This window comes from Erinaceus europaeus, chromosome 3, assembly GCF_950295315.1.
Source record: "Erinaceus europaeus chromosome 3, mEriEur2.1, whole genome shotgun sequence".
Taxonomy (NCBI): Eukaryota; Metazoa; Chordata; class Mammalia; order Eulipotyphla; family Erinaceidae; genus Erinaceus; species Erinaceus europaeus.
In genome coordinates this window covers 43,418,880-43,435,859 of record NC_080164.1, presented here as the reverse complement: position 1 = coordinate 43,435,859, position 16,980 = coordinate 43,418,880, and the positions used below count along the sequence as shown (strand labels likewise).

The following is a 16,980-nucleotide window of genomic DNA, read 5'->3' as shown; positions in this document are numbered from 1 at the left end:
AGCTATCAGGGGAGGGGAGGGGATGGGATACGGAGTTCTGGTGGTGGGAACTGTGTGGAGTTGTACCCCTTCTTATCCTATGGTTTTGTCAATGTTTCCTTTTTAGAAATAAAATTAATTAAAATAAAATAAAGTTAAAAAAAGCTGATTGACTTCATATCATTTTCCTTCCAAGTAAAGGATAAAAAGAAACTACAAGTATAACTAAACAGAAAATGCAAGTCAATCCTTGCCCCCACTCTTAGTATTTTTTATAGGCTTTGAAATTACTGTGCCTGTCCTTTTTTAAGGAGCAAAGAGGTTGAAATAAGCTGATACTACAAAAAAGCACAAATGGAGTGGAGGGGCAGAGTTGGGCAGTAGCGCATTAGGTTAACTACACATAGTACAAAGCTTAAGGACCCACACAAGGATCCCAGTTGGAGCCCCGGGTTCCCCACCTGCTTGTGTGGGGGGGTCACCTCACAAGCGATGAAGCAGGTCTGAAAATGTCTATCTTTCTTTCCCCCTCTCTACTTTCCTTTTCCCTCCCTTTCAGTTTCTCTCTGTCCTAGCCATTAAAAATGGGGGGAAAGGGGGTCAGGCGGTAGTGCAGCGAGTTAAGCGCAGGTGGCGCAAAGCTCAAAGACCTGCTGAAGGATCCTGGTTCAAGCCCCTGGCTCCCCACCTGCAGGGGAATCGATTCACAAGCGGTGAAGCAGGTCTGCAGGTGTCTATCTTTCTCTCCCCCTCTGTCTTCTCCTCCTCTCTCCATTTCTCTCTGTCCTATCTAACAACGACATCAATAACAACTGAAGAAATACCCACAATGCTAGCCCGGCAAACAACAATAACTACAACAATAAAACAAGGGCAACGAAAGGGAATAAATAAATAAATAAATAAATAAATATTAAAAAATGGGGGGATAGCAAGAGGAGAAAGGAAAGTAGAAAAGAGACTGTTCTCTGGGCAGCATGATGGTCTCGATGTGATACTTGAACTTGCTCCTGCCATATGACAACCACAGGGGGGTTAGCCTACAGATAAGCCTTCTGACATGCACACAAAGATACCTCTCCTGGAAACCGATCTTTTATAGCTGTAAATCATTTTATTGCCTAAGCCATCTTGAGTCTATTACTTTCAGTCAAAGACACCCATAAAATCTATAAAGAACTCCAAAAATATTAAGATATAGTGATTTAAAAAAAAAAATCACAGAAACATACTTGAATAGGAGTCACTAAAGGATTTTTTTTAAAAAAGATTTCAATGAACCTGAACTCAGAGCAGTAGCTAGATTTTTGAAGTAAAACGAGTCTGAAGGAGACTGAAAGAGAGATCAATAGCAGAGGGCAGGCTTTGCTAGGCATGAGGCCCTCGGTTTAATGCCTGGCACTGCATAGGAACACCCTGGGAGCAGCAAGGGGAACTCCATGGATGGTGGAGCAGAGCTTAGTTCTCTCTCCCCCTTACCTTCTTCCTCTCCTCTCCTCTCCTCTCCTCTCCTCTCCTCTCCTCTCCTCTCCTCTCCTCTCCTCTCCTCTCCTCTCCTCTCCTCTCCTCTCCTCTCCTCTCCTCTCCTCTCCTCTCCTCTCTCCCTTCCTGATATAGAGAATTAAAAAAAAAAAAGGTGTATCAGGAAGGCCAATTGGGGTCTTTAGTTCATTCCCCAGTGCCACATTAAAAAAAAAATCGGGGGTCGGGCGGTGGCACAGTGGGTTAAGCGCATGTGGCGCAAAGTGCAGGGACCGGCGTAAGGATCCCGGTTCGAGCCCCCGGCTCCCCACCTGCAGGGGAGTCGCTTCACAGGCGGTGAAGCAGGTCTGCAGGTGTCTATCTTTCTCTCCCCTTCACTGTCTTCCCTTCCTCTCTCCATTTCTCTCTGTCCTATCCAACAACGAATTGCGTCAACAAGGGCAATAATAATAGCCACAATGAAGCTACAACAAAAGGGGGAAAAAAAATGGCCTCCAGGAGCGGTGGATTCATGGTGCAGGCACCAAGCCCAGCAATAACCCTGGAGGAGGAAAAAAAAAATTAAAAAAAAAATCAATCTGAGATATGGCTATGGAGTAAGAGCCATTTCAGATTGCTCTCCTGATAAACCAGGGGAAAAAAAAGAAAAGAAAAGAAATCACCTGAAAACTCAATGAAATGCAACCAGGATTTCTCCAGAAACTCACTTAGCCACAGCCACCAAGTTGCAGATGCTACCATGATTCCATACTGACCTCTGGGCAGATGGGGTTCTGGGCAATGTGCCCCAGAACCTCACCTCCAGAGCCCTACCCAGCCAGGGAAACATAGAAACAGCTTAGGGATATGGATCAACCTGCCAACGTCTATGTCCAGTGGAGAAGCAATTACAGAAGCCAGAACTTCTACCTTTCGCACCCCAGAATAATTTGGTCCATACTCCTAGAGGGGAAGAAATGTTAGGGAAAGATGACCAAAGGGCTCTGAAACCCAATTCCATCAGGACTCTGAGAGAGAAGGGGGTGGGGGTGGGGGAGGAAGGATACTCAAAAGTAATAAAAGGTATAGGTGTTACTTAGAAAGGAAGAGAAGACAGGACCATAGGGGGAAAATGGGCAAATATATATATGTAGATAGTTATAGAAGTAATAGTCAACTCATATATTTGATCTTGGAAAAACTATGATTGTTTCTAATGGAGGGAATGGGGATGTGAAAGTCTGGTGATGAGAAAGGTGGGGAAATTATACCCCTGTTGTCTTATAATTTTTAAATCAATATTAAATCATGAATAAAAAAAAATCAATCTGTAGTTCTCTAGCAGGTTTAAGAGACTAATCCTTACTGGCTGAATAATTTACAATTAGCTGAGGCTTGTTTTCTCACATTGTTGATGGTGGCTTCTGTCAAGTGCTTTAATATGCTGCCAAATAAGCAGCTTTTCTTTTCTGGTATATTTCTGTGTCATTAAGAAATCTGACCTTAACCCAGTGCTCATCCGTATTTTCTTCAAGAAGCTTTAAAACTTTACTTTTTTCTTCAGTTAGGTCTTTAATCTATTTGAGATCTACTTTTGTGTATGGCAGGAATTGATAATCTTCTCTCTCTTTTTTTTAACCAGAGCACTGCTCAGCTCTGGCCTATGGTGGTATGGGGGATTAAACCCGGGACTTTGGAGCCTCAGGCATGAGAGTCTCTTTGCATAACCATTATGCTATCTATCTCCACCCTCTCTTTCTCTTCTATACAGAAGTCTCAATGCTCAATAATGATAAAGAAAGCTTAGTGACACTAGCAGTTAAAAAAAAATACAAGTTATAATGAGGTGGAAAAAATAAATTCAGATAGACAAGAAAAACTCCACACTATCAAATGTTGAAGAGTATGTAGAGAAGCAGAAATATGGGGCCAGGTGGTTGCACACCTGGTTAATTGCTCACATTACAGCGTGCAAGGACCCAAGTTCAAGCGCCTGGTCCCCACCTGCAGTGGTAAAGCAGGGCTGTGGGTATGTCTCTGCCTCTCTTTCTCTCCTTCTCTATCTCCTCTTCCCTCTCATGTTCTCTCTACCCCATCAAATAAAGGGGAGGAAATGGCTGCCATGAGCTATTAATTCATCTGCAAGCACCAAGCAATAACCCTGGTGGTGCAAAAAAAAAAAAAAAAAAAAAAAAAAAAAGCAGTGATCTGAGTCCAATTCAGTTCTGTTTTCACCTATGTAACCTAATATGAAGAATCAACAAGTGAGGGCCTACATCTGGACATGAAATATCAGGTTATGGGGCGTGTACAGTTCTAGCTGCACTGAAGTTTGCTAGACAAGCATGTTGGCTTTTACTCCAGCTGCAGGCTTTGTGTTTTGTTTCTCTTTTTTTTATTTTTTAAAAAATTTTATAGGATAAAATATAAAACCATAAATGGGGAGAATACAAGTTAACAGTCATCCCAGGGAAAGGAAAAAACTAGAATGAAAAAATGGTAAACACAGAAGACTTTGGGTATACCTACTGTATTTTTTATGTCTTTTCTATCATTTGCCCTGTGTTTGAAATGATATTTCATGTTTTTTGAAGTAGTCATGTAATAAATATTGTAGTTTTTAAAAAGGATTAAGTTAGAATTTCATGACAGTGAAAGATATCCGAAGTATATTTTGAGGTTAGAAAGTAGTTTTCAGGGAGTCAGGCAGTAGCACAGCGGGTTAAGTGCATGTGGTGCAAAGCGCAAGGACCAGTGTAAGGATCCCGGTTCGAGCTCCCGGCTCCCCACCTGCAGGGGAGTCACTTCACAGTCGGTGAAGCATGTCTGCAGGCGTCGATCTTTCTCTCCCCGTCTTTGTCTTCCCCTCCTCTCTCCATTTCTCTCTGTCCTATCCAACAACGACAACATCAGTAACTACAACAACAATAAAAAACAACAAAGGCCAACAAAAGGGAAAATAAATATTTAAATAAGTAGTTTTCAGAAATCATCCATATTTTAGATAGATACAATAAGTAGGCAGAGATTTATATACTTTCAGATATTAACTTGAATTTAAAGTGATACATTCCAAACCTATTTTGGGGGCATGGAATAAGAATTATTTAACTTGATAAAATGATCATTATTACAAAGACAAAAATATTAAGACAAAATAAAAAGCACTCTGGTGGCAATCAGGAGACCTGAGCTTCCTTCCTGGTCTAGGACATTGGACAAAGTTCTTCCAATTCCACTTCCCATCTCTCTTCTATTTTGTAGGTAACATATACAAAGTATCTAATAAAAAATAAACCTTCTGGGACTGGATGATGGTGCACCTAGTTGAGCACACAAATTACCCTGTATAGGACCTAGGCTCAAGCCCCCAGTCCTCAGCTGCAGAGGGGGAGCCTGATGAGCAGTACTGCAGGTGTCTCTCTCTTCTCTATCTTCCTGTCAGTTCTTCTGTTTCTATTAAGTAAATAAAGAAAATTAAAAAAAAAAAACACCTCTCTAGAGACAGGCTGGAAGGATGAATTGACCTGCCAATGCCCATATTCAGTGGAGAAGCAATTACAGAAGCCAGACCTTCTACCTTCTGCACCCCACAATGATTCTGGGTCCATGCTTCCAGAGGGATAAAGAATAGGAAAGCTTCAAGGGTGGGGATGGGATACAGAGTTCTGGCGGTTGGAATTGTGTGGAATTGTACCTCTCTTATCCTATGGTTGTCAATGTGTCCATTTTATAAATAAATTAAGAATATATCTCTCTGACCCCTTCCTCAGAAGTCATCACTGTTGCCAGGTTTTCATGTCCTTGCCAAACATGGCCTACATTTACAGGTGGATGTGTATTTACATTCATACACACACACATACACACACACACACACACACACACACACACACACACGGCACCATAATATAATCACTTTGCCTCTGGAGCAGTGAGGATTATCAAATGAGGATGCGCATACTAATGTACACTTGATTTCACGATATTCCCCATTCCTTCTCCAGAGAGGCATTAACTTCTAGCACAGGTTTTCTTTTAAATAGCTTGAGAGTTTGGGGAGAGTTTCACAGCCCATACTGAGGTGTCACAAACTCAGGACTGGGAATTTCTGGGTTGAAAAGAACCTGTAAATTTAGGTGTAGGTTTACTCTGAAGTCCTGCCGACATATTCAACTACTAGAAAGCTCCCTTTTCCCACAGCTGCTCCTTAGTTTGAGTTTTCCTGTGGCTTCCCATCAACTATCAGCTACATCTTGAACTCTAAGCTGATAGCCAAGGTCTTTGAGTGCTAAGTTGCTGTGGCTCTTCCTTGAACATGACCCAGAGGCTTCCTCTGACTGAGAAGTTAACAAAATCTCTGAAGGGGTTGAGACTGAAGACAGAGATGCAGAACACAACACAACGGATTTCCCTCTGACTACCTTGGTCCCACTGCCCATGTCTTCTTGGAGCCTGATGTACACCAGGGGCTGTCCGAGTTCTAGCACTGCCTCTAATTCTGGCACTCAGTTTACTTTACTTATCCTCTCAGATCCAACCCAGAATGGCTGGTGCTAAATATAAACATATAACTTTAAAAAAAAAACAATTATCTATATTTACTTATTGGATAGAGACAGCCAGAAATTGAGAGGGAAGGAGAAGACAGAGAGGGAGAAAGACAAAGAGACACCTGCAGTCCTGCTTCACCACTTGTGAAGCTTTCCCCCTGCAGGTGGGGACCAGGGGCTTGAAGCTGGGTCCCTGCGCATTGTAACATGTGCACTCAACCAGATGCGCCACTGCCTGGTCCCTTAACTATAAATATATATATGGGCCCTGGGTTGGGTGGATGGAGGTAAATAGTTAATTCTGTCCACAGAATTTTTCAAGAATGGGAGCTACTCTCTGCCCCAATCCAATTTTCTAGCCCCTTTCTCTACTCTGACACCATTTTCTCAGACAATGTTTCCATTCAACTTATGCTAGCTATCAAACTCAAGCAAAAACTACCATAGTCAAGAGCCCCTAGAAACATGCCTAAAATGGGACTTCCTAGCTTTCTTCCATCCTAAGATCCCTAATCTCACCTGCTCTGTTTCTACTTTTTAAATTTCTGACCATTAACCATGTTGTCTCACTTTATTTCCTACCACATTCCAGACACTAAGTTGCAGATGCTACTATGATTTCATCCTGACTTCTCTGGGCAGATGACCTCACCAATGTGTCTTGGAACCATACCTCTCCAGAGCTCTACTACATTAGGGAAAGATACAAACAGGCTGGGGCATGGACCCACCTGCCAATGCCTATGTCCAGCAAAGAAGCAGTTACAGAAATCAGAACTCCTACTTTCTACACCCTCAAAACAATTTTGATCCATACTCCCAGTGAGGGAGAAGTGATAGGAGGAAGAGGCTCAGAGGGCTCTGAACTCCAGCTCCATCAGGACCCACAGAGAGAGGAGGGAAAAGGAAGGAACATTTGGATGTAGTCATAGGATCATGAGTGGCTTGGAAGGGAAAAGAGGGCTGGACTGGAAGAAAAACGGGGCAATTATGTGCAAATTTAGACAGGTGATTGTAGAAATGATACTTAACCCATGTCTGCAACTTTGAGAGAATCGTGGTGGTTTGCAGTGGAGGGATTGGGGATTCTGAACTCTGGTGGTGGGAACAGTGTGGAATTATACTCCTGCTGACATGTAACTTTGTAAATAAATAGTAAATCATAAAAAAAAAAATAAAGAAATAAAGGCCTGGGGACCACAAAGAGAGGCAGGAGAGGTCACAGGACTCATTATAGCTATAATGGATATAAATGGTTCCTCTGGGGTATAAGCATGATGGGACCAAGAGCCAGGCTGAAGGATTCATAGGTGTCAGAGGAGCTGCAGGGGTGCAGATGCCCACTATGATCACTGGCTGGAGGGTGAGGTGCAGCATGGAGACGGGGACATGAGGCACATTGATGTGAAGGAATAGAAGGCTTTCTCCCAAAGACTGCCCAGACATTCTGAGGATGACACTCGTAGTAATACAGAGCTCTTACATATCACCTGGAAGAAGTACACCGTGACATCTTATTTTTATTTATTTATTTATGCCCTTTTGTTGCTCTTGTTGTTTTATTGTTGTAGTTATTATTGATGTTGTTGTTGTTGGATAGGACAGAGAGAAATGGAGAGAGGAGGGGAAGACAGAGAGGAGGAGAGAAAGACAGACACCTGCAGACCAGCTTCACCACCTGTGAAGCAACTCCCCTGCAGGTGGGGATCCTTGCCAGTCCTTACACTTTGCGCCACCCGCTGCACTACCGCTCGACTCCCATTTTATTATTTTTTAATTTTTTTTGCCTCCTGGGTTGCTGGGGCTCGGTGCCTGCACCATGAATCCACTGCTCCTGGAGGCCATTCCCCCCTCCCCTTTGTTGCCCTTGTTGTTGTAGCCTTGTTGTGGTTACTATTGTTGCTGTTGATGTTGTTGGTTGTTGGATAGGACAGAGAGAAATAGAGAGAGGAAGGGAAGACAGAGAGGGGGAGAGAAAGATCGACACCTGCAGACCTGCTTCACTGCCTGTGAAGCGACTCCCCTGCAGGTGAGAAACTGGGGGCTCCATCTGTGAGCGGTCCTTGCACTTTGCGCCACGTGCGCTTAATCCGCTGCACTACCGCCCAACCCCCTATTTTATTTTATTTTTACTTATTCCCTTTTGTTGCCCTTATTGTTTTATTGTTGTAGTTATTATTGTTGTTGTTGATGATGTCCTTGTTGTTGGATAGGAAAGAGAGAAATGGAGAGAGGAGCGGAAGACAGAGAGGGGGAGAGAAAGACACCTGCAGACTTGCTTCACCGCCTGTGAAGTGACTCCCTTCTAGGTGCGGAGCCAGGGGCTCTAACCGGGATCTTTACACCGGTTCCTTGCGCTTTGCACTATATGCACTTAATGCGGCGCCCAACTCTGTGACATTTTATACAAGGAACTGCAGTGAGCAGCACAGCAAGAAGGTGGGCTGGGTGGGTGGGAGGCTGGCATTTCTGGTCCATAAGGAATTAAAAAAAATATCTTATTTATGGGGACAGTCGGTGGTGCACTTGGTTAAACACACACATTACAGTCCACAAGGACCCAGGTTCAAGATCCTGGTCCCCACCTGCAGAGGGAGGAAAGCTTCACAAGTGGTGAATCAGGGCTGCAGGCGTCTCTGTCTCTTTCTCTATCTCCCCCTTCCCTCTCAATTTCTCTGTCTCTATCGAATAAATAAATAAATAAAACTTAAAAAAGAAAAGAAATTTAAAATAAAAATTATTTAAAATACATAAAATATTTTATTTTTAATGAGACATGGATGGATAGATAAACTAGATAGATACCAGAGCACTGCTCAGCTCTGGCTTATGGTGGTACTGGGGACTGAACCTGGAACCTCAGAGCCTCAGGTATAAAAATCTTTTGCATAACTATTATGCTGTCTCCTCAGCCTGAAAGAATTTTTTCTTTTTCTTTCCCACAGTGCAAATAGTTAGCTAGTTGGTGCTGAGACTCTGACCACTCCTACTGGGAATTCAGCCCAGATGGGCTTTTATTAGCAGACACTCCACCCCCTGCTCTGTGCAGATTCAGCCACACAGCTTGGTAGTAACCCTACCTCTACACACATACACACACCTACTCTATAGGCGTGCTTGCCAAGTGACACCTGGGGTCTCCACCAGTCAGCTCCTAGCTACAGCACCTCCACCACCCCAGGTGTTTATAGTATTCATCATAGCACCTGGCACTTCCTTTAGATGGTCACTCTTCCCAGCCCCACCCCACCCCTCTCCCCAAGGCTATCTATGGGGTCTGCCTCCCTTGGAATGGACTCTGCTCACAGAGACTAGTGACTGAACTTGGGAGTGTGTATTTTTCTGAGGCCTCCTCTATTGACCTTTAATTACATTGTTTGCCCAGCTCCCCAAACCATTAACCTCCTCCTCACAGCAACCGCATGTCAATTAATGGAGGGCCTGCTCCTAGCTCAAGCTCCTTAACACAATTAAGCGTGACAGTCCACAAATAAGAAAGAACTGGAGAATTAATTAAGGTCTAAACAAATTAATTACCAGTCCCCAATCGATTCTGATGCCAGCACACATGCTCCTGGGCTCACCGTCTTATTCCTAACATCGCTGTGTATAAATAGAAACTGAGAGCTCCCACATGATTTCTGTTCTAGACCAGGGCCCAGAAAGGCTTGAAACCAGCTTGAGGGAGAGAAGGGGTTGCATGGGCATTCTCAGGGCTTCCTACAATCTTGGCATCCACATGCAAGTCACATACACACACATGCAGGCACAACTGAGGCTGGAACCAGGGGCAAACCTGGAGAGCTCACAGAGGGACACTGAGGATCTGCTTATCCAAGTGGGTTTGAAATAGCCCCTGGGACTGACTTTATCCAGCTCTAGTATAACTGCCGATGAATCTGACTGTGTGTATTTTTCTGTAAAATTGGGGTGGTTTGCTCTGCTGTGGGGTCTTCCTTGGGAGGGAATGAGGAAAGCTAAGGAGGAACAGAAGCCTGTTGGGGGAAACATCGAGTGTGTGGCTCCTCTGGGAGTCCCAGGCTCTGCAAGCCCAGGGAAGACCTGTAGTGGCCGTCCGGGACTTCTGGGTAGAAAGGAGCTGTAGATCAGACAGGGAGGGGTCGGAGCATCAAAATCAGGCACAGGAGCTAGGCATCCTGTATTAGGAGCCTCAAACTTCTGTTCTGGACAGCATGTCAGGCTCAGAAAGATAGATCTCCTCCCTGCTTCTATATTTCAAGTTGGAGCAGGAGTCTCCAAAGGAGCAGAGCACACTAGCAGGAAGAAAGAGGAGCTCCCACCACCACAGAGCCTGCATTCCCAACTGCCCCACTGGGACTGAGTTAGGATGCAGTCTCTGAGCAAAGGGCACACAAGCCCCTTCAGGATTCTTCATTACCCTGAAGACTGTCTGCCTATACTTCTCTCTCCCTCTCTCTCTCACCAACAAATAGCTTAATCAGATCATTTCTACTTGCCTCAACCTACTTCCTGTGTGTATTCAGGAGGAGTGCTTGTCCAGTGTCCCCATCCGGTCAGGGGGAAAACTGAACAAATAAGCCTCTATAGACAAAACAAGTCCCAAGCAGGCTTCTCAGGGGTCATAATGAAAGCCTGGCTTAGTCTGGCCTAACCTGCTGTACAAAGCAGAGTTGGGATTTAGGCCCTGCCAGCATGCAGTAGGGCTCAGGGATGTCCTGTCCTGGTCAAAGGGCACCTTGAGATAAGGTGAAGAAAGGATAAGTTCAGGGACAGAGAGCCTTTGAATCCCTGGAGGGTGAGGGCCGTGCCTATCCACCTTGAACACCACTATGTCAGCCTCAATCAAGGGAACATGTGCCCATTTTAAGTGGTCCTAGATGGGCATCAGGGTCAGAGCTGGAAGCTTGTTAGTGGAGGAGAGAGATTGGAGCTGAGAGGCAAGCAGGCCCATGGCCAGGATTTGGGTAGTGAGCCTGAGAAAGCAGGCAGAAAGGGACTGCTTCTCCTGAGATCCTGGGGCACTAGGACTATGAGGGCTGCAAACCACACTGTGTGTGATCTGTGCAGCTGACCAGAACACTGGGCATCCCCAGAGTGGCTGAGCCAGTTCAAGGGTGCTGCAGGCTCTTCCCTAATAAAACAGGACAGGATTTGGTCAGAAGCTCAAAAATGGCCAGGTCAGAAAAATCCCAGATGGTGAAGACAGAAAGGGTCAAACTTCATAGCAGGAACCCTGTTTCTGCAGGAACCCCCCAGAGAGGTTAAGACCATCTCCAAGGTCACACAGCAAGATGGCCAGGCAGAGCAGGGCTGGAATGGGCCCCTGGCAAAGTCCTTATCTAAAGTTGGGCTCAAGGACAGATAACATCTCACAAAACCCAAATCCAGTCCAGGGCAGCTAGGAATTGTCCCCTTCTCAGGTTGCATTTGACCCTCCAGCCCAGGACGGGGAGGAACGCAAGATCTGCAGCTGTGTTCGCTCAATTAGGCCCCTTAACAAAGCCAGATCTAAAGAGTTATTCCATTAATGGCCCACACCAGAAATAGCTGAGAGTTCATTAAAAGTGTGGAGTTGCTATAGCAATTATCTGGGTCTACTGAGGTTTAGCCAGTTGGTTGGACCCGGGAGTTCATTAGCCTCTGGGTGATGAAGGAGGTGGGGCTGCTGGGTAATGATCTCCCACCTTCTCATGGGGCTTTTCAGGTACTTCAAAGCACTTTCCTATGAATGGAGTCTGGTCGGCAGTCTCATTAGAGCCTCCAACATTTCTGGACTACAGGAAGGTAGGGACTGGCCCATCATGCAGATGTGGAAGCTGAGTCCTGGAAGTGGAGAATGGGATTGAGACGAGGACCCTGGATTGGGCTAGCAGCTCTTCAGACTGAGTCTTGGCGCCAGGGAGGTCACAGGAAATCACACATCTCCTTTTGTGCTGGGAATTTGCCTGACAGTCTGCTGTCAGGGCCTATACAATCACCTTGATGTTTCTAAGTGCATAAAGTGACACACATAGGATTGCACTGAAATAAGTTATCAAAAAGGTTTTTCTATTTGTAACATGGTAATAGATGTACTTTAAAACTAGTAAATCGAAAAAACAAGAGCTATCAGCAGATCAACCAGATATCCTAATTTTGAATTAGTGGTGAGCAGAAATGATACTCTAAGATCTCTTTAACCACTGGAATGGAAGATGGAAGTGCCTCCGATTTCTATTTGTGACTAAGTCACAGGTCCTGCTCATTACTGTGGTTTGCTGCCTACATTCATGGGGGGGAGTGTTGAATTTCAGTTAGAGGTTAATGTAAATATCTTCCCCCAACAAAGCTCACAGAACCCACTTCATTTTGGGGTCTTGGGGGCTAAGAAGAGCATCTCTGGCACATTGGTCAGTTGGCATCCATCACTCTTCTGCTGCTTCTTTTTTTCTTTTATTAGTGACATACAAAATCACAAAATAACGGGTACAATTCCACACCGTTCCCACCACTAGAGCTCTGTGTTCCCGTTCCTTCCATTGGAAACTGCAGTGGTTCTCCCAAGGTCATAGATGTGGGTTGACTATTATTTCTCTGTCTATATTTCTATAAATTTTCCCATTCTTTCTATGGTCCTGCCTTCTCTACCATTTTAAGTCACACTTATACCTATTATTACCTCCAAATGTCCTTCCTTTTTTCCTCTTCTCTCTCTGGGTCCTGATGAAATTGGGTTTAGAGCCCTGTGATCATCTTCCCCTAACATTCTTCCCCCTCTGGGAGTATGGACCAAAATTCATTTTGGGATGCAGAAGGTGAGAGTCTGGCTTCTGTAATTGCTTCTCTGCTGGACATGGGCACTGGCAGGTCGATCCACACCCCAGCTTGTGTCTATCTTTCCCTAGTGGGCTCCATCACTCTTCTATCGGCACATGTTTTATTCCAGTTGCTCCAGTCAGGGGGACCCCAGATGTCAGGAGAGGTATGGAGGATCAACCAGCTCTACATGCACCTGCCTGACACCCACACCCAGAGACACTCCACAAGTTCAGGTCTTACCCACAGCAGGGAACGGAACAAATCTCTGGACGAGAAGGCGGGTAGCTGGGGTGAACTTGTTGGCTTTCTGAACCAGGACATTAAGGCCCACCTTGAAAAGAGAAAACAAATGGTTCATGGAGCTATAGTAGCCCAGGGGGAGAAACTGAGGTGTAGGGAGTGGAAAGGCATCACTTCTTTCGGCAACTGTACCCTAGACTCCACATCCTGTGTCATCTGATGCTGCAGAGTTCCGGAGTGGCTATTTATAACACCACTGCACCCAGTCCTTCCAGCTAACTGACTAGTGATTAAAAGGGGGTTGGGGAGGAGGAACATCACACACACACACACACACACACACACACACACACACACACACACACACACACTGAAAATATGGGGGGGGGGTGCTGTTGTCGAGAAAAATGCATAATCTGCAAGTAGATGAAGTTTTAGAAGCCCTTGCCCCTACCCAGCCTGTAAGCACTACTTTCCTGAGGTCCCTGCTGTGAGACCAACCTGGAGACTAAATCTTACACGAAGTCACCTGTGGGGTGACCAAGTAGAGATGCTGGGAGCAGGATAGGAGTGTCTGTGCACCTCCTGGGTTCACTGCTCATCATCTTCAGATCCCAACTGCCTTCAATCAGCCCTGATCATTGTCCCCATGCCCACATTCACCCTGGGTCTGCCCTACCCAACTCATTCTGTATGCTGCCCCTTATCTTTCGAGAATACAGGTCTAATCACATCTACCATTATTCCCCACAACCCATGAACAAGGACACAGAGGCCAGTTGGTTGAGTGCACATGCTGCAATATGCAAGGACCTGGGTTTAAACACCTGGTCCCTACCTGTAGGGGGGGAAGCTTTACAAGCAGTAAAGCAGTGTTACAGGTATCTTGCTTTTTCTCTCCCCCTTTATTTCCATCTTCTCTCTCAATTTCTGTCTCTATCCAATAAAAAAAAAAATAATTAAAACATATTAAAAGAAAGAAAAGGCAAGAAGTATTTGGCCATTTAAGAAAACCAAGTTAAGGCCAAGTGTATAGAGGCTTCTATACCCTAAAATGGAAGTCAGAGCCAGGCCATGCCCTGTGATCTTTTCCAGGAGGAGGGGCAGCAGGGACCTCCACAGGGTTCCTGGCCTGAGGGGAATGGGGTAGCCTGCTCTCTGAGCTGGCACACCTGGTGGCTCAGCATGCCACCCTGCACCCAGACCCTGGCTCCATCCTCAGCCGTCTGGGTTGTCAGGGAAGATGCAGAGTTGTGGGAAGGCCTCCAGGGCTGCCAGGTGCCCGCAGCAGTCAAAGCAGGGCACGACTTGGCAGGGCTGGCTCTGTGATCTGCAAAGACAGGAAGTGGCATCCAGGTCCCTGCTGAATGCGGAGAGCTGGCAGGAGACCTAGCATGGATTCGTGGATCCTTGATCCCCATTGAAAGCCTCAAGCTGATGCTCAGAGTCCAGTCCTTGTTCTCTCTGGGAGACTGGGAGGTAGGGAGACGTGTAGGTGCTGGGGGTGACCAGCACCTCTGTCCCTGTTTCAGGACCACCCAGCACATAGATGAATTGCATCAAGTCTAGCCTCCTCCAGTTCTCAGCAGCAAGTGATTATCTATTCTGTGACTCGGAAGTAGTCCCTCCTGGATTGCAAAGTAGTATTCCACTGTATCTGCATCCCACAATTTCTCTATCTAGTCATCTGTCATTGGGCATTTAGGTTGCTTTCATAGTTTAGCTGTTGCAAATAATGCAGCTAGTTGGAGGTGATTATGCTGAGTGAAGGTGAAGGATGGTTTCACTTCGGTATGCAGATGACTAAAACAAGCAAGCTTGCAAAAAAGAAAAAGAAAGAAAGAAAGAGAGAAAAGGAATATGAGTCCTAAGATGGTTACCAGGAGTGGGGGCTGGGGTAGGGGAGACAGAACCTATGAATAAACACCTGAAGGGCTGGGGAGCCAGCATAGTGATTATGCAAAATAGTCCCAAGCCTGAGGCTCTACAGTCCCTGGTAAAATAGCCAGCACCACCATATACCAGAACTGAGCAGTGCTCTGTTCTCTCTCTGTATCTCTCTCTCAAAAAAAATTTTTTTAAAAGAAAATACAGGGGGCTGGGTGGTGGCACACTCAGCTAAGTGCACATGTTATTGTACACAAGGATTGGAGCAAGGACCCTGGTTCGAACCCCCACCCTCCCCACCTGCAGAGGGATGCTTCACAAGTGGTGATGCAGGTCTGTGGGTGTCTGTCTTTCTCTCCCTCCCTCCCCTCTCAATTTCTTTCTGCCCTATTGAATAAAAGGAAATAAAGAAAATACACATGACATCTGATAATTTTGTAAAACAATGCTAACTCAGAAAGAAAAAAAATAGGAGCAATTGTTTAAAAAAAGGAAAAAGAAAAAGAAAGAGTCCCTCCATTCCCAATAACCCCAAATAAATAAAACGTGTACCTACAGAGTGCAGAGGAGAAATGTGAAGGGAGGCCAGAGGACATACAGGTGGGCATTGGTGAGGAAGAGGAGGGAAGAGCCTGCGAGATGACAGTGGGCACCTGTTCTTCAGCAGGCTCTGAGCTGGTCACGACACAGGAAAACCTTCATTAAATCCCCCTTAAGATATGGGCCCCAGATCAAATTGATAGGGTTTACAATTAACAAAATTTATTTATTTATTTGAAATATTTATTTATTCCCTTTTGTTGCCCTTGTTTTGTTGTAGTTATTGTTGTTGTTCTTGACATCGTCATTGTTGGATAGGACAGAGAGAAATGGAGAGAGGAGGGGAAGACAGAGAGGGAGAGAGAATGATAGACACCTGCAGACCTGCTTCACCACTTGTGAAACGACTCCCCTGTAGGTGGGGAGCTGGGGGCTTGAACCGGGATCCTTACGCTTTGTGCCACCTGAGTTTAACTCGCTGCACTGCCACCTGACTCCCAATTAACAATATTTATTACTTTCCCCATATTTGGGGGCTATTCTCTTCCCTGATCTGGCACTTTAGTCCTGTTTCCAACTCTGACACCATCCCCCAGACAGTACCTTTGGTCCACCTGCATGTTAGCTGTCGGGCTCAGGCAAAAATTAGTAAAGTCATGGGCCCCTTGGAATACACCTAAAATAGACCTACTAGCTTTTTCCAAAATGGAAATCCCAAATCTCATCTGCTGTATTCTTGCCTTTAGGTTCCTGATTATTGAACAATTTGTTCTTCTTTATATCTTAAAGCTTTTTCAGCCACCAGGTTGCAGATGCTACCATGATGCCAACCTGACTTCCCCAGACAGAGGACCTCACCAATGTGTCCTGGAACCCCACCTCTCCAGAGCCCTGCCCCACTTGAGAAAGATAGAAACAGGCTTGGAGTATGGATTGACTTGTTAATGCCCATGTCCAGTGGAGAAGCAATTACAGAAGCCAGACCTTCTACCTTCTGCACCCCATAATGATCCTGGGTCCATGCTCCCAGAGGAATAAAGAATAGGAAAGCTTTCAAGGGAGGGAATGGAATATGTAAAATGAAACTATGGTGGTAGAAATTGTGTGGAATTACTGTACCCCTCTTATCCTAAGGTCTTGTCAATATTTTTATTTTATAAATAATTTTTTAAAATCTCCCTTAGAGACTTGAAGACAGTGTAATTCAGTTCAGGCACATTCAGTGTGGTTAAGTAATTTTGTCCAAGGACACACACCTATTATGAGGCAGGTTAAGCAAAAAATTGAGCCCCGAGCTTGCTAATTCTAAAGCTTACCCTTAATGGCTGTGCTTATTTATTTTCTAATTGCCTTCCATCTCAGTGAGGAATGTTGTAATGTTTGACAAGCCAGTTGAAACTGACTGCATGGCACAAGACCAATTTGGGGCCAGTGACTTAGCTGTGTTAAAAACAGAAGGCAGCTATGTCGGGAAAGGTAGGGTCCTCAGAAATTGAACCAGGGTCATTCCACTTCAATTGGGAAAGGTACAGGAAATGTT

General features: G+C 45.2%; 1 protein-coding gene across 3 annotated transcripts in view; it reads right to left on the bottom strand.

Annotated features, from left to right (window-relative positions):
- The window catches only part of SFXN5 (sideroflexin 5), a 50,015-nt gene extending 36,753 nt beyond the window's left edge, over positions 1 to 13,262 (bottom strand). Inside the window, exon 1 of one of the 3 annotated variants that reach the window (XM_060187099.1) lies at positions 13,014 to 13,262. In XM_060187099.1, the coding sequence (XP_060043082.1) occupies positions 13,014 to 13,131 (118 nt within the window). In that variant the 5' untranslated portion in view covers positions 13,132 to 13,262. The remainder of the gene's footprint in view (positions 1 to 13,013) is intronic. The other 2 variants (XM_060187100.1, XM_060187098.1) reach the window with 2 other exon arrangements.
- Positions 13,263 to 16,980: the final 3,718 nt, after the last annotated feature.